This window comes from Ammospiza nelsoni, chromosome 3 (genome assembly GCF_027579445.1).
Source record: "Ammospiza nelsoni isolate bAmmNel1 chromosome 3, bAmmNel1.pri, whole genome shotgun sequence".
In the NCBI taxonomy this organism is placed as follows: domain Eukaryota; kingdom Metazoa; phylum Chordata; class Aves; order Passeriformes; family Passerellidae; genus Ammospiza; species Ammospiza nelsoni.
In genome coordinates, this window is record NC_080635.1 from 54,267,193 (window position 1) to 54,291,689 (window position 24,497).

At 40.6% G+C, this 24,497-nt stretch overlaps 1 protein-coding gene across 3 annotated transcripts in view; it reads right to left on the reverse strand.

Moving 5' to 3' along the window:
• ARID1B (AT-rich interaction domain 1B) overlaps window positions 1–24,497 on the reverse strand; it is a 325,120-nt gene that overhangs the window by 41,662 nt on the left and 258,961 nt on the right. For 2 of the 3 annotated variants that reach the window (XM_059467473.1, XM_059467472.1), the window contains 2 exons: window positions 18,068–18,395; window positions 432–583 (listed from right to left, as the gene is read on the reverse strand). In XM_059467473.1, coding sequence (XP_059323456.1) covers window positions 432–583; window positions 18,068–18,395 — 480 coding nt within the window. The remainder of the gene's footprint in view (window positions 1–431; window positions 584–18,067; window positions 18,396–24,497) is intronic. The other variant, XM_059467474.1, reaches the window with a different exon arrangement.

Genomic DNA, 24,497 nt, shown 5'->3' on the forward strand with positions numbered 1-24,497 from the left:
CAGAGCAAGTGCACATCTCTTTTTTTAAATGACTACCACATTAAATATCTGAAATTGCAACCTTAGCAAGTAAAATGCTGAAAACCAAAAGCAACCTCTTAAAACAAGAAGCTGTTCTCCTTCCCTGTCTTGCAGACACACACACAAATATACATATACTTGCTAGGCAACACCTACAGCAAGCTGAGTCCAAGAGATGCTGGAACTGTGCAAAACACTGTACTCATCTACATGCTGTGCAGAAGAACTTAATGAAAAGTGTATCAGTTACTGTACAAAAAAAACCTGAGCACCTTAGCCTGATTTCAAATCACTCCAAACTACCCAACAGGGGTGAATCAAATGAAGAAGGATGTTCCTCTGCCACCAGCCCAGGGCTGATAGTGGTGAGCAGGATTGTGGAGGAAGGTCACTGCTGGAAGGTTACTCACCATTACCTGCTGAGCTGTTCACCATGTTGGGTGCCATGCTGTAAGGAGGAGCCTGCGGGTTCATCAGGCCAGAGCTGTTGTTCATTGGCTGAGTGTAGGGGGAGCTGGAGCCCATAATCCCACTCTGATTCATGGCAGGAAAATTGCCTTGCCTAGGAGGGGGAAGCACACATACAATATCTCATTACAGACCTCATTGCTGAAGATGCTGTGGTTTGTCACAGAGCACATCACCTATTGTTTGTAAGGAGAAAGCAGGTAATTAGTTCATTTTACCTACGTGGGGAGCTTTGAGTTAGTCTTGAGCTAATTATCATAGATGTGAAATAGAATTGGACTGAAGACTAATTTCAAGACATGTACAGAGTCTTTCTATGTCACTATCGATCAGAAGAAAAATACAGCTCACATTATATATCCTATGAGTAGACAGCAATATGATCAGGAGCCAAAATTAGAATCTAGCATTGGCATAAAAAAAGCCCCAGCACATCACCATTCTTACCATTTTGACCATGTAATAGCAATTCTCACCTGCCAGAGCTTAATAAACAGTGAAATGACCAAAAGAAAAATGGGTACTATAGATTCAGTTTCTGATTTCTGCATTTGTAGTTATTGTGTTGAACATGCATCATCCATGCCCAATCTTTCAAAAACCTCCATACATATTCCACTTCATTGAAACAAGAAACCTCAGCAGAACTATTTTGCTTTTGAAAATTAATAGCATATTTGTATAATGCTTGTATAACTGAGACTTAAATTTGTCTCAAAAACTGCCCTAAATGAAGCCCTTGCATAATTCTCCACATGTTCAGACCAAGTATTTTGAAAGACTAAAACTTATCTACTTTTAAGTTCTAAGAAGTATCTAAGTATGCTTGGTACCTGATTTGTCAAACTCTATAGAAAAACTGATGCATAAGGAAGAAAATAATCTAATTCAAGTAAGCATGATAACCCAATGTAATGCATGATTTACCTTAAAAAATAACCTTTTATTCTTTTAATACATAAAACAATTACCTACCTTTTCTTAGTATAGTTGAAGACTGCATGTATTATCATATGTATATGAGTAACACTTACACATATAAAATAATACATATGAATAAAAGACACAGAAAAATACTTGTATATTCATAGGAAAATACATAGGAAAATACAAAACTCAGATGTCTTTCTTCAGTGTGCCCCCTGTACATTTCTGCTGCTTTTCCAAATAAAAGAAACAAGAAAGCAACCACCCTTTTACACAGCTTTAGTACCTGTTAACTTTTATTTCCTTACAAAAAAACGAAGCACTTAATTTCATCCTACAGGAAGGGAAAGCTGAATGTCTGGGTAGCAAGATGAGAGTTTTGGTAGAAATTCTACTTTTAATTATTTTACAGTATTCAAATCAAAAAAGACAACTCCTAAATCAAGAACCCTAAGTAACTTCAATGGCTTCTTGTCTTTCCAAACTCATGGCAGATTCTTAACACAATTGGTAGAAGCAGATTTCTTTTTTAGGAGGTACAGGAGGAAGACCATTAAAGCACTATTTGGCCTAATTTTTCTTGACACACTGTGAATTTCTTCAAAGGAAAAGAGAACGTGTTATCTAAATAAAGCATCTTTTTCCAAGTCAGTTTTGTCCTTTGCTCTCTGAAGACAAACTTTTCTTCACTCTTGCAAAGAGGCAAAGGCTTTCTTTTGATATGAAGGAGATAACTGCCATACAATGTCATTTCCCAGATGAAGCTTGCAACAAGAAGTGGAGGGAAAAGATTTAAAATGCACAGTGGTGCAATGCTCCAAGGGAAATTACAAAGGGAACAGAGAAGAGTAGAACGATTTGGCAACAACTATAAATGATTTCAGTCACACATCCAAGCTTTTCTTATGTAAATACTGTATCTTAACACCCCCCCGCCCCTTTTCTAGTTGAAAATTGCTATATTTCAGCAAATGCAGTTAACTGAAAAAATGCTTTCTATGGTGGATAAGCAAGGTCCTTTCAGTTACTGGGTAAAGTTACTAGTGAAGATGAAAAAAATGTGCAAGCGTATTTTCATACTTGAAAAAAGAAGTAATGGATTTTCAGAGGTTCTTTTGTGGAGTAAGGCTAGGATCCTGGAAAAGGCAAGTCTCTACAGGTATCTATCTCTTTAATGCCCTTCTTTTACTTTAAAAATACACAGGAGACACACACCTTGCAGGTAAGCTGAAATTGGTCTTTACCTACCAATATTTCAATAGTATTACTTCCTAGCATGTGTATCTCCTAAGCTGTGGGGCTGTTCATTGTCTCAAATTGAGGTACAACCTATTTCATGTTACCCACAATGGACATCAATCTCAATTGCAGCTCATGCAAGCACACTGCTGTACAACAGCTTTAAATCAAAAAGTAAGAAACTATTTTCTTACTTTTTAGATGGAGAGTGGAAATTAAATAAAGAGAATATACAGGCTTTGGCCAGGACAGCAAGAAAACAACTAAAGTCTAAAAAAATTGCTTCTGCACCCAGAAGAACTTGAATGGCAGAACCTAATTCTGAAATTTCATCGGGCAAGGCAATAGCTTTCCCTTTCATCCTCCTATGTAATGTTGCACTTGGAACACACACAACTCTCTGTCTCTGGAAAGAGCCCAGCAAGTGAAAAGACTCAGCACCATCCCTGGCAGGACTTTGTCCTTTCCCAGCCCCCTATCAAAGCCCTGACCGCAGCACACATGAGCTAATTCAGTAACACTGAAAGGACATCCTGTCAGAGTAAATGCTGTTTTATTATCAGATTGGGTGCAGTGAGCAGTACAGAGCTCCTCCACATATTATTTTGCTCTATGATGGCTTGGAATGGAAAGTTTCTTTAGGGAGAAATAATCAGGTATTACTTCAGCCTTTAATTCTCACTCCACAGTAGGCCTCCTTTGAGTAAAGACTGCCGACTGTGACAAATTGTGCTGCATCAGTGCCATAATATGAAGTGGAGTCCATTAAGAACTGAGCTGAGATCACCAAACTCATTTTGATTAACCTCCAGGTCACTAAACACTTATAAATATGTTACACAGCAGCTGCTAAACATATTTATATATGCTTAAGGTCACAGCATCATCTGTTGGTTGTTGGAGTTAAGTCAAAAATCTTGTGTTTCCTTCTGTGCTGCTTTTAGTTAAGGCATATCCAACATACTACAGTACTAGACTCTCTTACATCTCCCAATTCCCTCCTCCATTTTTCCAGGATGCTAAATAAAAATCAAGCCTTTAAAAGCAGTCTGCTGTACATGTAGTGACATCTAATGGCAAAAATTCAACTGGCCAGCTATGATTTTTATAGCAGTACAAACTCAGCTAAGTATATAAATTTACATTATTTGCCACATAAACAGCAAGGGCTGGGTTGCTTAGGGATGATGCAATTAGGAATAATACGAAGAAATTAAGAAAAGATACACTTAAGTTTAGTATAATGAAAAGATGTCTTCCTGGTAAGATACAGTTACCCTCCAAGGGAATGAAGGAAACCTCAGCTCCTGACATTTCTACATGCAGGCAACATATACAAATACATTAAAATGTATTGGTGAGAGAAACCCTGCATTGTGTATGAACTAGAGTATCTGCTCTTGCAATACCTTGATCCCAGATAATGTATTTTTCCCCATTTAGAAGAACAAGCAGCCAGGCCAATACAAATTTGGGATTATGCTATCCATTTAAGCACAATACCTAAGGCTACAATATTTTTTTCTGCTCTACTGCTACAAGTAGATCTTGAAGAGTTCTAAAATTGAAGGCAATTTTAAGAGATTTAAAGTGGAAGAGAGGAATCTGCTTGCTTTGTATGGTTTATTTACTCTGTTGACAATTTAGCAATGCATCATGCCAGAGCCAGTTGTTATGCTTGAGGAAAGGGCTGCCACCTCAGGGAACTTGGAGAAGCTGGAGGAATGTGCTGACAGGAACCTTGTAAAAGTCAAGAGGCACAAGTGCAAGGTCCTGCACCTGGGAAGGATGAGCCCCCTGCAGTGGTGCCAGCTGGGATTTGCCCAGAGGGAGCAGCTTTGCTGAGAAGTCCCTGGGCATCTTGGCAGAGAGAGCTGGGCATAAGCCAGGAGTCTGCCCTGGCAGCAAAGAGGGCCAACAACATCCTAGGCTGTGCGAAGAGGTGCAGAGTTGGGCACTGACCCTGGAAGGGCTGAAGGATGAGGCCTCATTCAGCCTGGGGCAGACAGCGGTTGAGAGGAACCTACAGCAGCCCCATAGCACCCAAAAAGGAGGTCACTTTTCACAGTGGGCATGGTGGGGGGACAAGACACACTGGGCAAAACTGAAAACCCATCAAGTTCAGACTGGATGCAAGGAAACCATTTTCCCAGTGAAAATATTGACAGACTAGATTTGGTGGCCCAAAGGGCAATCTCTACCTTTGGAGATTTTGAAGATCCAAACAGGGTAACACCCTAAGCTCTAAGATGAACTTGATGAGGAGAAGGTTGGACTAAATATTCCTCCTGAGGTTCCTTTCCAGCTTGAATGATCCTATGATCTTAGCTTGTCGGCTTCACTGTGCTGTTGACAGTCTGGTGTACTACTGGGTCCAAAACACAACTGCTCAAATTCAAACCATTCCCTTTTAAGAAGTTCTTCTTCTGATCTTTTGTTTTCCTTCATTTGCAATATACCCAAAGCTTTATCTACACTTAATCTCTTTTCTCTGCAAAACAAGTAGCATCAGATCTAATTGTGTCTTCTGAGCTAATGCAGAAGTCTGTGTATTTAAAAAGAGGAGTTGACACGCAAGATCTGGTCATCATTAAAAAGCACAACAAAGAAATTGTTAGAAAGAACAGCACTGCCAGTACACAGGAGCACATGAGTGATCACAGCTGCTGAGCACTCTCTTATACGGAAATGCCTTCCTTTAATTGGACCTGAAATCTTCAGTAAGTTTATGTGTTGTCTCCAACTGTGACACAGAAATCACTCTACAGCCCTTGTGCTTCATAGAACCTCCTGATATGTGATTTAGTACCTCCTCAGTTTTGTCACCTGATGCAAGATTATATGTCATCTTTTCTCTTCTTATTGAAAAAATGTGAAAGCACTAACAAGTTGAGTTCAGATGTGTATGTGGTTTACCTATGGACAGTGACAGAAGTGGATTATGCTTCTCAACAAGGCAAGAAATGAAGACTCAGCTTTTCATATGGAAACATGTCAAAGCTCAGGTTGTTCTGTGTACACAGAGATCAAGTTCTAAAACTTTCTGTGGATTTCCTAAGAGGTACCTGGTGCCTCGTACTCTTCACTCAATCTACAACACCAGAACAAAGCCCTTTATACAGTCAGAAAAAGTGAACCAGCTTCTGTAATGAGCCCTGTGGCAGCCTGAGCACAGGAGGAGAGTCCAACATGGAAATGTATAGGGAACAGAAGAAAGCTTTAGAGGTGGAAAGTATAGAGGTGATGGAGGTGAGGAGATTTTGGGGCATAGAAAATGGAAATGAAGGAGACAGTAGAAGGAAATTAAGAAGGAGAAAGGATTGGGAGCATTCTCATTAGGTGCCAAAGGTTTTTAGGGCAAGGAGGATAATAGGTGTGCAGAAGAAGGCAGATGAGCCAGAGAGGCAGGAGAAGGAGTAGGCAGAAGCACACAGAATGCTGCTGCTTCCAGGGTAGACATAGGTTATGGTCACTCTAGCACAAGTGGAGCCTCTTAGCCAGATATGCCTGAAGGAAAGAAGGAAGGGATCCACAGGAAGCTTCCAAAGCAGAGCACTACGAGACATGTGCCTTCCCTCAGCTCCTCAGCTTGTGCACCCTGCCCTGAGGTAGGCCCAGGCTCTGAGGTGGCCACCTTGGCCCAATGCTGGGGGGGCCCAGTCCAAATGTGGCACAACAGGGCGATGCTGAAGGGGCAATGCTACGGGGACAAGAGCAGAGATGGGGCACACAGCCCAGGCAGGGAAGAAATGGCATTGAGTCACACTGCACAAATCCTGGCAGTCACAAACTCCTATCAGTTGTTTGTTAGGCACTTGGGCACTGTGCCTCCTGATACTTGACACAGCGTGCACCTAATGTGGGGATTTCCCCCAGTTCTGCTGCTCTAAGTGCTGGACCTGAAAAACTATCCTGTTACTGTGATCTGGCCACCCGACCAGTTGGATGGTGAAAAAAAAAAAGGCCCCCAAGTTTGCCATTTCTGCTCCAGATCTTTAACCTACATCAGTTTTGCAGTGAATGCACTGCAGCACCTCAGGGGATTAATTTGTGTAAACATTTTAAAAGGAACATTTTTTCTTTTAATGCTGACACACTGCTAAGGTGGCTACTTGATTACAAACTGTGAAAATGACTGCGTTAGGCTGCACTCACAAATCACAGTGTACTGACCAAATTGCCCTGTGCTTATCTGTGCCAGGTCTGCAGCATGACAATATTTCCTCTCTCTTTTAAATGCCAAAGTATGATTTGGGGGGTTGTTATTTAAACACACTGACCTGCACAATAACCAGAAGTACTTTATTTAAATCTGTCTTGAGCTGGGACTAGCCTTAAGCGCTTATAATCTGTCACACTTTGACACCAAATGGGTTATAATAATGAGAGTAATTCAGGAGTGAGACCTGTGAATGCTTTCTCCCTGGAGAATTTACACATAAATATGTGCAGGCAGATACATATGCTCTTTTGTTATGGATTTTCCTTCTTGCTACATTATGGGCATCCTTGGAGAAGTGAAACCATTTCTATTGTCAGCGGATATGGGAGAATTGAAGAAGGGAGAAGAGAGTGAGGGAAAATAAACCCCAACATTGCTTACTTTTTTCTGCCTGGAGGTTCACAGCACTCTTAGCAAAGGCCAAGACAAATGAAGCCTGAATATTGGCTTGAGCAGCTATAAAATGGCACTGAAGGCAGTTCCCATGTGAATAAAACAAATTAATTTAACATCATTATATCTGAAAGCAAAGTATCTTCTTTTTGTTAGTTGCTACTGTAAGTATACTAACTTGGACTTACATGTCCTCCTCTGTTCAGTGGGGAAATTCACCAATTGTAACAACAAAGTTTCAGAAAAGCAACCACAAAAGCTGCTGATGTGAAAGGTATTAGGTCAACCACAAGACTTTCTGCCATTTTTCAGGATGGAAAGAAAGAAAATTTTACACCCGTGCATATCTACTTGTGGGAGGCCTAAGTTCTGAAACACACCGACAAAGCACTGGGAAACATAAATGAAAAAGTGGATTTGTGCTGAGGGGGGTGTGTGTGTACATGTCTGCTGACAAGAGGTACACAGAACTAACACAAAACTGTTCTTCTCAACTAGCAGGCCTAAATGCTAATGCTAAAATGGGGGAATAATTCTAACATTGTAATTATGTGATAGTGCAAATCGCCTTGTAACCCACTGCAGTTGGACCAAGTACACTGCAATATCTGGCTGATCCAAATATTGTTGTGTAAGATACTTTTAAAAAGAGTAACAGAAATAGCCTTTCTAAATATATTATCTTTCCTCTGATTTACACGACTACATCTGCCTTTACCATCATCTCCATTGCTTGGATTTTACTAAAAACCAATCAAGGAGAGGGAGGAACTTAAAAATGAGTTGCTCATACCACACTGATTCAATGCTGAGCTACTCAGAAAAAGTCACAGAAACCTATTGTTGGTTTACAAGCTGTTGTCATCACATTAACCATTCTTCCAGTGAAAATACCTGCCTGATGGGCTACCTACTCAGGAGTCATTTAAAGCCCCATAGAACAGGAGTGTCACACCACATGGAACTCTGGAAGAGCAACATATAGAGGCACATGTAATTCATGAGTAACAATGCTAATAACAGCACAACTACCCAACATTTGCACAGCTGAATGCATGTTGGGATTAGAATAAATCTCTCTACCCCATTTTACAGATAATAAAAACTGAGGAAGAGATCCAAGATTAATAATGGTCTAAAATATGGCCGAAAGAATAATAAATTAGTTGAATACAGCGAGGGAAACACAGCACAAGCCTGTTAAAAAGAAAATAAATCCCTAACTTCATTTGATCCTAATGACAGAAGGGTGTGTGACTGAAAAGCATTTAGTAATAGTGAAATAATGTAGGGTTTTGTTTGTTTGTTTAAGTTGCAGCCATTTGATTTTCTATTTATAAAATTCCATTGTGTTAATTAAAGTAGTTTTGGTCTGAATTTCATAGTGATCACAGCATTTGATCACCAGTATTCAAACCCACAAGGAACCCCTGAAATGCCTTTATTACACAGCACTCTTACAAGTGCAGCAACACCTCCATATCTGAATTTATCTGTGTAAGAACAAACAAAGTTCTTGGTACTCCATGTAACCTGTACTGGATAAATACAATTATAATGCTGTGTGACAAAAACCACAGAACAACTGAAAAGTGGGCCAAGTCTATTGGCCTGGAAAACCATCAGAGCTCTGCTCGTGGTGACCTCTGTCTGCCTTCCCCACACATGGATTTCTACTGCAGCTCTAACAGCAACTGCTTGCACAACTGTCCCCCTCAGATGTGGTATCTGAGCACTGAGGGGATACATTTCCTAGCCCAAGTGGAGTGTGTGATGCACAAAAAAGGGCTGCTTTAATTTTTCCAGCAAGCTGGAGCATGCACGAATTGGGTTTACAAGAAAAAAAAGAAACTTGCCCTGTATGGCATGATGCTGTCAATCTGAACCAGAATGTCAAGAAGGGTGATTTAGCCTGGTGTGACTTGATGTCAAAATGGGAATGACTCATATGACTCTCACTATGCACCTTCTATTTCTGTGCATGTTTATAAATAGCTGTATTAAAAAGTCGGAAGGCCCTGTGAACTCTCTCCCAGAAAGATTACTTGAAAGTGGTGAGAGTCTGTGCCCAGCACTTGAACAGCCAGAAGGTCACCAAGGTGTGGTGCTAAAAAGCTACAGGAAACTGAGGACACACTTTGTGCTTTACTAACTCAGTTTCCTCAGGTGGGACACTGTCTTGGGAGCGGTTTGACCCCTGAGCTCCCTGTCTTCCACCTGGGAATTACAATGTTCAGCCACATCCCCACGCTGCTTCTGAGCACCTTGGAATGCTCTGTGCTAGCAACCAACCGAAAATCCAATAAAAACCTGAGCATTTCATGCCAGCTCATCCACGTAGTTTTTCATAGTAAAATGTCATCTGGCTGACAGCAGCATGCTGAATGCAGCTGTGCACGTGCATCAGGATGGTGAGGAAGTTCTCCAGAGGGATTTTCCAGCAGACACGTTTGCACTCACCTATCTTTGCCCAATGGCCTGGAGCAGTTATATGTTTATTGATATTATTACCAGCACTGTTACCATCAGTCTTTGGCACACTGGACAGTTTCACAAGAGCAATGTAGTGCACATGCTGGAATGATTTCAGCTGCCTCTTTTCTTCATCTTTGTTTCAGATGCTTGAAACCTACTGTGGCCACTGCAACAGGTATTTAACATGTTAGTAAGATTGCCAGCCATCATTAACAAAATCTCATGCTGTTAGGTTATTATTTAATGTAATTCTTACAAGGCTACTTATATGTTCAGCTAGAATTGGTGTTTCCATCTGAACTTATAAACAAACTGAAGGGCTCTTCCCATTTATATTTCCCCAGGCAGCATAGCTAAAAAAAAATTGTTTATTTTTCACACAAATACCACACTGGTAAAAGAACCTAAAACCCTAAACTGCCTTGAAAACCTGAAACCCTCCTACCATTTTTTATGTCCCTCCCTTTCTGTCACAAAAATTTCAGGCTGTTCAATCACAGTACTGTACTTGCATAGTGCTATGTGCCAAATCACACAGCACAGTCACAGAATTAGCTTTCTTCATGAGTCCCATTAAACAGATGGCTATTCTACTTTGTTTTGGCTTTTTTTTTCTAACCACTTCTGTGATTTAAACTAGTAGATCTTCTGACAGACTGTGAAAACTGTTTCCTCATCTGAAATAGTTTTTGTCACCCAAGAAAGAGTATTCAATCTAAGGTCCTCCCTCATTTAACTTTATACAACATCAATTAATGAAGTACTGCATTCTTAATGTCCTAAAGATCATATTTTAAGGTGCAGAATTTCTATATAACATCCAACCCAGAGGCAAAATGTCAATAAGCTACACAAAGTTCTACACTACAGTTTTGTTTCAAAATAATTAGTCTTTCTACAGAGAGCCATGAATCTCCCAAACAACCAAATCAAGCCAAAAATAATCTTGACACAATAATAATCGAATTAGAAGTGTCTCTGAGGTAAGTGAAAATTCTCATTCATGACTAAAAATCGTGCTTCCTTCCCAACACACTCCTTCTTTCACAATTTAAGAATGGTTACTCTCTGAAGGAGGAAAAGAGTAGGACTCTTGAGGTCTGTGGTTAATCTCTAATGGCATGAACAGCATACAGCAGTCTACTTGATTGATGAGTCCAAAGAAGAAAAAAATGCCTCTCCAAATCACTGGTTGCCTGCAAGAGCTCTGCAGCATGGTGACAGCGAGGGCTCCAAAATGATGGATTTACCTTTTAGTAAAACAAAATTCCAGATAAAAATGTATTTCTCTTAGTCTCCCACAAGAAATGGCTTTGGTTAGCTCAGCGTATAAAGTTTCTTCAAATCCTTACACAATTTTATCAGCAATTTTGAGCTGATCCATAAAATGCATCTCCATTTAAATAAAATAATCACAGAAGATTTCTAGCTCTCCCCTTACAATAATAAATACATATAAGCTGAGCTGAACTTCCTCCCTCCTAATACATTATGGAACAAACCCATACATGATTCTGCGTTGTAAAGCAAAACATGAGGAAAAGAAAAAAAAGAAATAATAAAAAAATCAGCTTGATACAAATTACTATTTCTCATGAAGAGGGAAGAACCATGGGTCCTTTAGAAGAGAAATATGTCAATGCTGGTTAATAGCTTCCTTAGAAATTACAGTTACAGTAAGCATTAGTATTTGGACTTTTTACCCCTGAAATCACAGAGAAGCCCAGCATGGGGAGAAGATATTCCAGCTATTTCTGCATCTCCTCCAGCCTCAGGTGGAGCCAGAATGGAGTATTTGGGGTTTAGAGACAATACAGCCAGTTAGGCCAAGAAGCAAAACCACTTCAACCTGCTGAAACTACACATGGACTTTATTTTGGAAGCCAAATTTAGTTTCATGGACTGAAAGTGCCACCAGGATATTAGAGCACTAACAGAAAGCAAAGTGGGGCTCATTTCAGGGTGACGCATCAAGATCTGTAAAGGAAATCTGTGATTGTCTGGAGGAGCAGAGCAAAGAGGAAATGACCAGACAGCTTGAGCCTGGAGAACTGTGAATGGCCTGAATTTGAACAGGAGCAACTCCTTCGTGTGACTGAATGTTAAATAAAAGACCCGGCAGAAAGAGCCTTTCTTGCCAGGGGCTTATTTCAAAGGCAAGAGATAACGAAGGCACTGGCTCCAATTATGGCTACCAGTCCTATCTTAGCCTAGTTTACTTTGGGGATTTCACAGCTGGCAGCCTTTCATCTAGAAGTAGCCTGGTTTGAATAAGCAAAGAAACTTGAATGAGTACTTAACCTTCCTGCACTCCACCGAACTTCCCAGCAGAGAGGAACAGCACCTCCAAGCTTAAGGGGAAAAGGGAAAACAATGGAAAATATACACTCTCTCCAGGGATTAAAGATGGTAAGTTTTACTGGAGCGCTTCAAGACTTCCTGCTACAAAACTGCAGCTTTCAAAATCACAATTAGAATTTTAAATCCAAGTTTCAAGATCAAAAGGGCCAGACTGGAAAATACTGCACAAAACTGACAGGCACTAGGATGTAAAACACCTAAAACAGTTCTGGGGTTTATTTATATTATTATTCTTTTTAAAAAATTTATTCCCCATTTCCGCCTCCTTCTTTTTCCTTTTGACATTTTAATGCACCATGTCCATTACTATATTTCCTCACCAGTACCTTCTAGTCCATCAGCAGTGCTGCATTACCCTGCTGTTGGAGAAAATAATACAGAAAAAGTGCTTTGCTGGCACCAGCAACACGGGATTATGAATTATACATACATAGCAGGGGAGAAATGCTGATGGAAGGTTAGTGTGCTGGATGTGTGCAAGTGTGCAAGCGCATGTAGACACACACACAGACTAAGAAGAAGACATCTAGAAAGCACTTTTAAAACTAATTTACACTAATTGTGTTTCTCTGTACAACAGAAATTCTCTAATATCAGTGCAGCTTTGTTTGATCAGTTTTATGACTGATTAAAAACATACTAAATTCTTCTCACTACATTACAATGAGGCTGTGGTAGCTAACCAGTTGCTAAGCAATTTAGAACCAGAACCACATTCTAGAATGCCTAGAAGTATGTCAAAGCAATGCAACATCACATATTATTGTAGAGACTGAACACCACTGCTCAGGTGGGGATCAGCAGAAGATAATGTAAATATCCACCTCAATTTAGCAACCCAATGGCCAGGATTTAAAATGATCAGAGGTTGCAAATAGCAAAACTGGTTCCCAAGTTTAATAAACTACTAGGTCTGAATCGTCTCCTCTAAAATCAATGGCACTGAATTCTAAATTCACTCAATCTATAAAAAAAAATTGCTTCAATTTACAAAATTGCAATATGCAATCCTGAGAATCATATTAAGGTACATTGAGGTCAAAGGGGCTGCCTTCAAAGATAGGATTGCTCCTCATGCAGGCACATCAAAACTCATTTTGTTGTAATTAGTTCAGCTATTGATAACTGTAGTTGCACCAACAAAAGGCTCCTTTTAGCATCCAGTTGGATGCACATTTTACAGCCAGCTAGCACCAAATTACATTTTCTAAGGCCACACTACTAACAGCATCCAAGCCAGCCATTTTACAATTATGTTTTTACCTTTCCATATACCACAGTCACACTTTCAACTGCTAAGAAGACATGTTCAGAATAACACTCACTGCTACCACGAGAGATGCTGGAAGTGATGGTGACAAGCATCTAGCTCTAAAGATGGCAGTTGACTTCAGGTGCCAAACTGATCATCAGTTTTAAACTGAGAACTTGCTGTAGGAAGCAAAAGCTCACAGACAGTGCACACATCGTCCTGCAAATGCTCAAACTGAGGAGCTCAACACTGGCTGGTACTAGAAGATATTGGCTAAATTTGCTGCCTTTCACATCAACAGGGAAAACAGTACCTCATTTGCTTAAAACTGTTATTACTGAAGGCTTATTGTGATGTAGTTTTGTACACAGAGAAACATTTAGCTATCACTATAAATATAAATATATGTACTGTTCTAAGAATCACAGTGTGATAAAACATCTTTTGGAGCCACCTGGTCCTTTAAGGTCTCCTCTGGGTTCTAATCTCCTGCAGCAGAACCAGCCCTTGGGGTTTCAATCAATGCCAGCTTTCTTCCTTGGATTTATTAGGTCTTCAACATACAGTCCTCACCAGTCAATGGTTATGCTGTGAGACCAAGACAATACAAATATAAAAAGGAAAACATTGTTTTCCAGTTCCTTCACACCCTCCTTCTGAAAATAAAGTGAATTACTACACAGGGTACTAGAGATTTATTTAACATTGCCTGCTGTGAACTTTTACTCAGAGCAAGCTTGAACACCCTGGGTAGCCTGAAACAATGAAGAGATTCAATGAAGAGATCTTAAAAACACCTTTCTTTCCTCTAGCCTGACATGGCAGTTATCATTTGGGAAGCCCTGGCATGCATGCCCAAGACAGCCCAGCACACAGTAAGATTTTAGGTTACAGGGAAGGTATTATGTAGTTGTGTAAATTAATCTAAACTTAACATAAAGCAGACCTCAAGATGAGGTCAAAGGCTAATTCAAATGGTGTAAACCTAGTATCTTCCACAGCCACCACTTTAATTTATATGATTTTAATCTATTCTAATGAAAAGGGTGGTGGTCTGCTCTGAGGATGATACACAGGTATAACTGGCTGACACTCAGATCCTGATCATCCTGCCCTGCTTAATGAACATTGATTTTGTGCCCCAGTGGAAGAGATTTTTTTTTCTGATGCATGCCATTTAAATTCATTTTATGCTACTGCTTAGTGTGGCTTGGCAAGGCAGAGGCAAACCAGCATTCTGTGTCTAAATGAGACTCCTGAGCTGGGAAAGGACAGAGCCTGTGGATTAACAGCTGAAGATAAACTTCTCTCCCCTATTGATACTTGGCTACCGAATCAAAAAGTTGGCCTTGAAGTGGATCACAACCAACTTCAACAGAAATACTGCTGTGTAACCATGACTATGACACAACCATTTGATTTTATTCTTAATTCTACACAGAGGAGGGTGCTTTATAGTAATAAGAATGCAACACTTTCTCAGCTCCATAGCTGAATCTTATAAACTCAACACATTCAAAGAAAAAGGCTGGGCACTGTCCATGCAGTTGGCATACAGGAGTGCATGTCTTCCCAGTTAGGTAAAGTAGTGTGGTGGGAGTGTTCTCCCATTTCACTAAATTTTCTTTTTTTGATCTGGATAACCAGGAGACTTCTAATTTTTTTTTTATTTCTGCATTTTCTGTACACATATATGAACAATGTTATTAAGGGACAAACCAAACTAGCAGTTACAGAAAACTGGTAATTAAAACTTAACTGCCATGACAACAGCAATAATTTGGGTATTAAAGATTTCCTACAGAGGTAACAACTGGAGTAATAGGGTAGCAGGGAAGTCCGTAAGAGTTGAATCTGAGGTGAAGATGGACTTGTTTGTGAGAGAGCAACAGGCTGGGAGCCAACATAGATACCTTCTCCCCATTCTGTAACTTGTGATATGGTAACAGAAATCAGTGTGGAGGACTCTGGTGAGAAAACAGTAGTTGCACTTCAGGCAAATGTTTGCAAGGGATACTAAATGCTCCTAAAAATTCTTCTAGAGACTAATTTTTAAAATACACGCACAATCAACTACAGCATACTAAAACTTCCTTGTAAATGCTGTTAAGAAGCCCTGTAATCACTCCTGCAGTACATCATCTCTCAGAAAAGGATCACACTTTGGGTGTTGCAGTTCTCTGCCTAGGCAGTAGTGACAATACCACTACGTCCAGAAAATGTGGCTGCCCGCATTGCTGCAGACAAGAACACCAAAAATGAAGAGAGAAAAATGGCGCCTGGGTCAGGGAAGGAGACAGCTCATTGCTTCTCAGTGATGAGGTTCTTCAAGGAAATGCAGCTGTGCCAAAAGCCATGCAGGTGTGCTGAGTGAGTGACACGCAGATTTTTGTTGTACTGTCACAGTGGTATTAGCAAAAAGAATCCAAAAAACCGAAATCCCCTCTACAATGCAAGTATTTCTGTATCCTTCATGTGATTTTTATAATCCTTCAGCAGCCAGATGAGATGTTCACAAACATTTTCAAAAAATGCCAAGGTCCCACAGCAAATCCAGTTACACTGCTGCCTACCCGTACTGGTCAGGCTGGTGCACTGAGGGAGCCTGAGTGCTGCCACAGTTCAGGTGCTGTGAAGAAAACATGGTGTGTCTGCCAGCCCCAGACTGGACAAGCAGGTGACCTAATGTGTGGTGGCCTGAAGCAGAACCTCTCTGGATTTGACCTGTATCACAAATCCAAGCCAATGTCAAATACATTCCTTCCATATGCGAGTCTCGAGGACTTGCAGCAATAGCCAACAGCCATTGTGCTTTCTCCCCTACAGCTGAGTTGAGATCAAAGAGGAAAACAGTGTGCTTGCAAACCCCTGGCATGAAAGTGGTGTGACAAGTTCCTCCCAATTTGCAGTGTAAAAATAACCCTTTTGCCAGTGTTTGTGATAGAGATTCAGTGATTGCTCAGCTCTTCCATAGGATCACTGGAATGGGCAATATGTGATAGGAATGCTCCGAAATGGTGCAGCTTTGTCCAGTCAAAGCTAGAAAGAAAAAGCAGTTCTACAAAATTTACATGGGAGGAAAATGTGAGATAGAAGTGGTAATCATTTAACCCAGTTTTTCATCAAACATCAGACACTATGCCCAACATGTAAGTTGAATCACAACCAAATGCTTTCCACTTAACACAAAGTCTTTTCTTGCTGTCAAGACCAACAAACGTGAGCTTTTCCTTTCATTCTGTGATTATAGAGAAATCCTGTTCCTGCAGCTGCAGTGATGGCCTATTTATTCCTTCGTGCCTGACCTATCAGCTTATAGCCTAAACCAGACAGACAGAAGCAGACTTCCATAAATCCTACTAGACAGGCCTGTTAAAACAACCAACAGAAGGAAGGGACTGCTGGTTCACAGATATCTGCTGGAGTATGGTCTGCTTTAAGGGAGCCTGTTTCTATTTTACTGAGCAAGAACATGAAGTACACTAAATTAACTGTTATTGTTTTAAAAGTTTGCTGCTGCTTATCATTAGTAGCCACCTGCCTTTAAAGCTCTCAACACAAGAAAGTAACAAATACAGGGACAAACTGGCTTCCTATTTCTTGTTTAACACTGCATCTTGGAATAAGAGCAAGTCTAGTGGCCACAAACACTGATCTTGAACGATAAATATCTGGATGAATGTATGTGCATCTGTGTATGCACATGCATAAATGCAGTGAGCAATACACACACATATGAACACAGTCATCAGAAGAGTGCAACTAGATTTGTGTAATTCTCAAATATTATGGACCTTCTTGCAACAGAAAAAGGTAATAAATATGCCAGGAATTACTTGAGTCCAGGGAAATGTGGATTACTTAATGTTACTTAATGTTACTTAATCTAAAAAATTCCACAAAACAAAAATCAATTGCAAATATTCAGTCATTTTAAGAATGACATGGACAGCAAAGTGTCTTTTACCAAAACCCATATACAAATGGCAACATGTAGCTATGCTGCCCAAAGGGGAGACAAGAAGGCAGAGGAGGGCTCCAACCTCTGCAGTTCTGTCTGCAGGCTCTATATTATGGATGCACAAGTTGCAGGTTCAACTCCAGATAACTACAGATTGTTTTATGTCTCCTCTGCCTCTCCCCTCCAGCTGCTCCCCTCAGCCTGCCCTCCTCTGCCCTTCTGCAGGCCTGCTTGGGAGCAAGAACATCCCACAGAAGAGAACGGCCATCAGCACTGCTGCTCAAAACATGGGAAGTAGATGCAAGAGCTGATGGGCAGCTTCACAGGCTTCCTTACTCTCTGGCAGGGGTAAGCTGCTGAGGACATGCTGGCCCTCTTTTTACCAGAGATAAAAATTATAAAAACTCAAAAAAGTTTAAAGTTGCAGAGAGCTTGTCAAATGTCACTGCAATCCTGTGGGTTTCCCTAAACCTGTAATGCCAAGAACCAAACTAGAAGTGGCCATCATCACCATTGTCACAACTGCTTTTTGAGAGGCTAATTCAAACAGGCAACAGCATGCTTTCTCCTCAAGAAAAAGAGATGATTAAGAAAAAGTATTCTTCGGACACACCATCTCCTCCCAGAGATAAAGGCATAGCTAGAACATGTATAAATGCACATTCACACACCTCTACAGTGCTGTTACTTCAGAAATTACAAGGAAAACCTTCCTACTTGTTTGAACTCCTTTCACCTGAATGCGTACCTGCTCTGAGCGGAGTTGGCAGCAGCCTGCATCACTGCAGCAGCCGCCTCCTGTGCCTTACGGTTCACAGTCGGCATGGGTGGGCCCATCCCAGGGCCTCCCTGCTGAGACATGCCAGGAGAATTGGGGGTCATACTGCTCATGTTTCCAGGAAATGGTCTGCTCTGCATCCCAGCTGATGGCATCCGTCCCAGAGGCATGGAACCACAAGGCTGGCTTGGCCCCTGTCCATGCATCTGACTGTTGGCATTTATACCCATGCCAGGTCCTGGGCCGCTGTAACTTGTGTTGGGGACACCGCTGTACGTCGGTGGTCTGGAGTAGTTTCCTGAACAAAATGATAAAAAGCACAGAGAAAAACATTAAAACTTTTGAGCAAATGCTTCTGTTTAGGAAGTTAGCAGCTGCAGAACTTACATATGCGAACTTAAGTGACCCACGCTGGCCTCAAAGTCAGGACAATGCTTTTACACCAGGACAGAGAAGCAGTGACAAACTGCCCAAGGAGGTTATGCATACTCCCTGCATGGAGGTTTTCAAAACCCAGTTGGATAAAGCCAAGAGTACCCTGGTCTGATCCTTTATCAGACCTTGATTTGAATACAAGGTCAGTCAAGAACAGCCCTTGAGCAACCCTCCAACATGAATGATCCTGTGAATCTGATTTTCGTGTACCCTCAAACGTTTTCTGACTAATGTATGTTACAAGGCAACAGGAAACAAAGAAAAGTACAGCCTCTAGAGGGTTAACAGCACAGCACAGTGTACACAACTGCTTTATGCAGTAGAGAGAGATGTGGCATGTAAGAAGCCCATTATATAAGTTCAAGGGAGAATCTTATTTTTGTAATTTCATGTTCTCATTCCTTTGTCTTTCTGCAGTTTCAGCAACAGGCTTCTTGCTCCTAACTGTTCTGCCCATACAAGACAGAGATGATTTGGTGTGGACTGGTGAGGACAACTGCTGGGGTCCAAGAAAGATCCCATCCTGCTTTTCTAGTAAGTTCAGTTTGGCTATGTCAGCATAAGGAGTGGTAGATTACAGTGCAACTCCTCTGAGAAAACTAGTCTTACACAAGTAAGCAGCAACAGTACAAAGATGTTCATATAAGCAGGTGCCTTAAGAAGGACAGCCTGAAAACCTGGCTGAACTCAATCTGTGTTGTCACTAGAGTGAATGCTCTGCTTGCAGCAGCTTAACTCATTTAAGTGCTGATTCTCCTGCCACGTTGAAATCTCAAGAAAAATTGAGTATACAGCATGCAGTGTTACAGCAACAAACCCAGGCAGCATGAGAAAGAGGAAAAAAAAAAAAAAAAGAAAGCTAAAGATATGATGGAAAACTATTTTAGGAAACGTATCACACTGCACTACTTCAGTCATCAGTTTTGACTTGTCTTCATTTCCATCTCATCCAGATTAGTGGAAACATGACCCATTCCCTCCCTGTGGGATGCCACAAAGCAGAGTTTCCTCACTACTCTCAGATATTCCCACGGTTATTTGAAGGCAGAAGTCCTTGGACTCTTCCTGTGATTGTGCAGACCAGCCATGCCTCTCCTCAGGCCTCAGCTACCAGGCTGTTGGTGGCATCCAACTCCCGTTTGTATTTAAAATAAACATATTCATCCATCATTTGAATGCACACATAATTAATTCATATGCTCCTGCTGCTGTGCTTGTGCTAATCTTCTCCTCTCCAGTCTGTAACTGACTCACTCTACTACAAGGTCTCCTTGGTGAGAACCTACGAGACCTACGCTTCCTAAGGAAAAGAAGCAACCATCCTCTTCTGCCTTAAAATCCAAGTTTCTGCCTGGGGGTCATCACAGAAGGATCCCCAATATGTGGTTCAGCGAATATGAGAGGCTCCAGATTCTACTTTATGCTGTCTTAAGACTGCCCTGTCACTTCTACTCCTCTTCTGGGCTTGGCTGCTGGCAGCTGAGTATTCTCTGTTCAGTGAGCCATTGCCCCCAGCCAGAGTTTTAGTTGCTGAGACCGGCTCAAGGCATGCATCTGATCCAGCAAAAGTGACTACAGACTGAAGGGCTGACTAGTTTCACACTGCTCTGATATGTGTTATAGGCAACAGCACACAACTTGGATGTTGCTCTGGGTTTCCAGTTGCTTTGTGCAAAAAAAATGTAATACAGCAGGATGGTGTATATATGGACTCAAAGATTATGCACAGCAGTTAGCATATTTTATGTACATGCTATTAGTAACACTACTTCCCAAAGTGAAGCAAATTCTCTCCCTAGACTAGCAGACCTGATATCCATGATCACTGGGAGCTACTGTCAGTCCAATTTACATAAAGACAATTTGTTTTGTCATTTAGGGTCTACAAAGTACATTCAGCAGCATGTGTGGAGGAGCAAACACCAATGCTAAAACACTACTGCTGTTTTCATGCTATTTTGAATTGGGACAAAAAAATGTAATCTTATGTTCTTTGGCTTTTCCAGCATACACACAACACAGAAAAAACAGTGGAATCTTCTCCATAAAAATACATGGCTCAGTTAAAATATCTCCTAATCATTCATCTGCAGGGATACAATATGCACAGGGAAGTCGTATCTTTTTAGTAAGGAAAACAAGTTTCAATGTTTTTTTTCCATCTTTTTCTTTCCCTAAGCATTTCCTCAATACCTCAAATACTAGCTATTCTTGTACCTTTCCCAGACCACAGGAAAAAAAAAAAAGGGCAAAATAAAAGCCAAACAAAATACAAGAGGAATTGCCAGGAATGAGGAGCACAATCTTATTTCCATGTTTCTCTAATAGATTAGTAATTTGTTGGCAGTGGCTTTGACAGAAAACAGATGGATGCAGCATTAAACACAATGAATGCAGCAGATGCTAGGCCAGCCCACATCAGCTGGACATGTCAGGCAGCCAAGTTCAAGAGCCCACACTTTTCAAGTGGGTACAAGCCTGGCAACAGCGGCTGCACAGTACTGCTGAACAACTCCTCCCCTCCATATCTGAGGGATTTTTGATTCCATCTCCCCCTGGGCAGAGCAGAATTGTACCAAGAGAGACAACATCTCTAATGCATGAGAAAATACAATGCTGTAACAGGAATCAAGAGGGGAAAAAAAAAGTGTAGTGAAGATAAAGTATAAAAAAAACTAACAACCTGCCAAAGACAGATGTTCATACTTACTGCTGAAACTCTGGTCCACTTTGTTCAGGTTTGCTGAACAAAGTTCTCTGAGATCTTGCCATTTCTAGGCAAACTAAAAAGAAGGAGATTTGAGAACTACTTTGAGAGCTTTGCTCTCTGCTTTAGTCATAGATCAGATTCACTGTATTAAAAAGAGCATCTTAGAATAGCTCTAGAATTTTTTACATGTGCACTTAACTATCAAGCTATTCTTCTACAGCCAATTTAAATGTGTTGTTCTGAATTCCTCTGAACTAGTTCACCTAGGGGACTTTAGTAAGACACAGCTGATATTTAAGTCTTAGCTCCACAGACTTTTGCATACATGGGTCTGGATTCAAAGGTCGAGACCCTCAAGGGCATCTCATCCTTAAGTGCTACTATTTTAATTAAAATCTAGGATTAAAATCAGTGGGAACTAGACACAAAGTGCTTTTGTGAAACGAGTCCAACATTAAAAGCACAAATATTCAATTCATACTACTTTATCACAAGCAAAAGGGGGTTTAACTTACAGTGACGCTCTGGGGTTGCGGTTCAAACAAATTCAGTACTGATTTCTCTCTTTGTTATACCCCAGCAGAACAGCTTTACTGCTGAATTGAGTAGGAAAGGTTAGGAAGACAGGATGCATTTCTGAGACATTTTACTGATTTCACAGGAAGCTTTTCTCTGCCCCAGTCTTAAAAGATCCAACTGACTACGGCATCTGACTGCTCTCCAGAGTGCATTTAAGGGACATTTTGCTGTGGCAGCAGTCTGATGCTCAGGTCATAGACCAGAGCTTCATTAGCCCTTGAGCTAGATGTTGCCCAAATACAAACCAAAGAGATTCTTTCAGTAACAACTTCCATCCTCACTCTGCTTTTTTTAAAAATTTATTTCCTGGGGACAGGAAAATGCTGGGATTTAATAAAAAATTAAAATTAATCTTCTGTACCGTATGCTCCTGTGTTGTATCCCAGACACACAGAAGTGTGGAGCCAAAGCCATTTATTATTTTTGTAGGAAATGGTTTCACAGAATTGGACTAGGACCCAGTACAGAACTGCTTCCTGGGAAAATATATTCTGCTCTTATTATAGTTCTAAGTGTCATGTAAACACATGAAAATCAAATAAATCAACCACAGGCACAGAATGGATCATTCTGCTTTCATGAACTGGGGGCTAATACTTCCAGTGCAAACTTAATGGTGTAGTCTTTACTATGGTGAGCAATTCCACTGCACAGAGGACACTAGCCTTGAGCAATTGTTTTCAGGACAGCACATAGTGAAATCCAGTATTCAAAGCTGGATCAAAAGCTTAGTGTCCAGAATGCTTTGATGCATATATGAAAATACAAGTAGTCCTGTCAAACCCAGCCTAAGCTTAACAATATTCTGGAAGAAGGCCTATGTGAACAAAACATGGAAAGCAAATCAGATCTGTGAGAATTACTTTAATTTAATAATTTCAGAACTTGGTTTCAACCCAGGTAATTTTTTATATATTTCCTATTTTGGCAGAAAAAGGCAAATGGGATAATATTATATATTCATCATTGCTGGCATATGATTATGCTTTGTAATAGGGTATGCTAAGAGTTGCAATTATGGATTACTTTCATTTAAAATTAAAAACTGCTATTAAAACCTTAAGTCCAGATAAACACATAACTTGGAAATATCACTATCTTCACCCCTAGTGGTTAGATCAACCTGGTGAAAATGTAGTATTCCTCTGGTGTAATTGTTACCTACAGAGCTGACAGTCTGCAATGCACTAATTTTATGATGACCAGTGCACAGAATCACTGGTACTTTCTAAGCACTGGCAGAAGAACATGGTTTTCATCCATCACACTATTAACCAAACCCTTTTGAAATGGCCTGCTAATGACAATGATGCTCATTTTCTTCCTGTCCCTCAAGTTCACTTTTTAATAGCAGTTTCTTCCTGACCATGACCCATAAAATCATTACATAGGCACTTTCATCTACAGAGGGAGGAAAAGAACTGCTGAACTCAAGCAAAAAAAGAAAGTAGTATTTGGCATGTTACTTAAATGCATTGATTTAGTACAAAACCCTTTCCATTCAATCAGTGTGGATGGCTAATGTTTTACTGCACTTGACACCCACTATTCCCGTGGTTCGGAATCTCAGCAGCAGCAGTACAGCTGGAAGTCAGGATAGCACATCATAAATCCACTGGATTTTTTACCAGTTAAGCTAGTTGCTCACTGTGCAGATAAAAATAAGCACTTGGACAGCATTTTATGGCCACAAAATGCTTTCCAAATAAAAGGAAAGCACCAGTCAACTGGAGTTAGGTAATTAATCTTCACACATGGCTATAAGGCATTACTAGTCCCATTTTATAGTTAAGGAAAGCAAAGCAGAGAAATGAATCTACTTGCCTAAGCTGAAAGATGATGCAAAAGGCAGAGCCAAAATTAGAAACTGGGAAATCTTGGCTTGTAGCCCTGTGCTCAGAACACTAAACCAAACGCTACCCAGAGATGAAACAGAAAGGAGCATTGCATAGGGCAGCAAGGCTTCTTGCAAACAAACATCAGAACTGGTTCTCAGAAACTCAGGAGACTAAAATAACCATCCTTGCTAGCACGGGAGAGTCACTGAGCCCTACAGAAATTCCCATCGCTGGCTCAAGTGCTTTCTGAGGCTTTTAAGTAAGAAAGCAACAGTAGGAAGTGCTGAAATAGAAAAGCTTCTTTATGTACCTCTAAAGAAAATACTGACCCTTATTTATGCCATGGCTTGACTTCAACTTCATTAAACCCCTAAACAGATGCATACTTTATAAAGGTTATCCATTAAAGGCAAAACAATAGACAAGTTCAAGGTTGTCCAGAGGCAGAAATTGTGAATTCTGTTTTGGTTTACTCCCCCACCAATTCTGTCAAACAAGCAAAATAAAAGGAACTGTCTCTCTCAGTCCGAAGGGTTAGTTAAGATTCACATATGCGTTAGAGCTCAATATTCTATTTCCACAGTAGCCACTGTATTATTATGCTTGTTCTAAGACTTTACCCTCAAAGTCACCATGCAATTTCAGGTTGGCCTTGGGATTTCATCCAAGAAAAGAAGTCCTATTTTGGGAGCGGTGTTGTGACCTTTATTCCATGCTTGCTGAAATGCAGCCTCATCACAGAGATGACATGCTTGGGCTCCTTAACAATAGACCTGGCAATGCCACAGATTCTTCACTTCCTTGCCTAATTTAAGGTCACTATTTTTATACAGAGAAA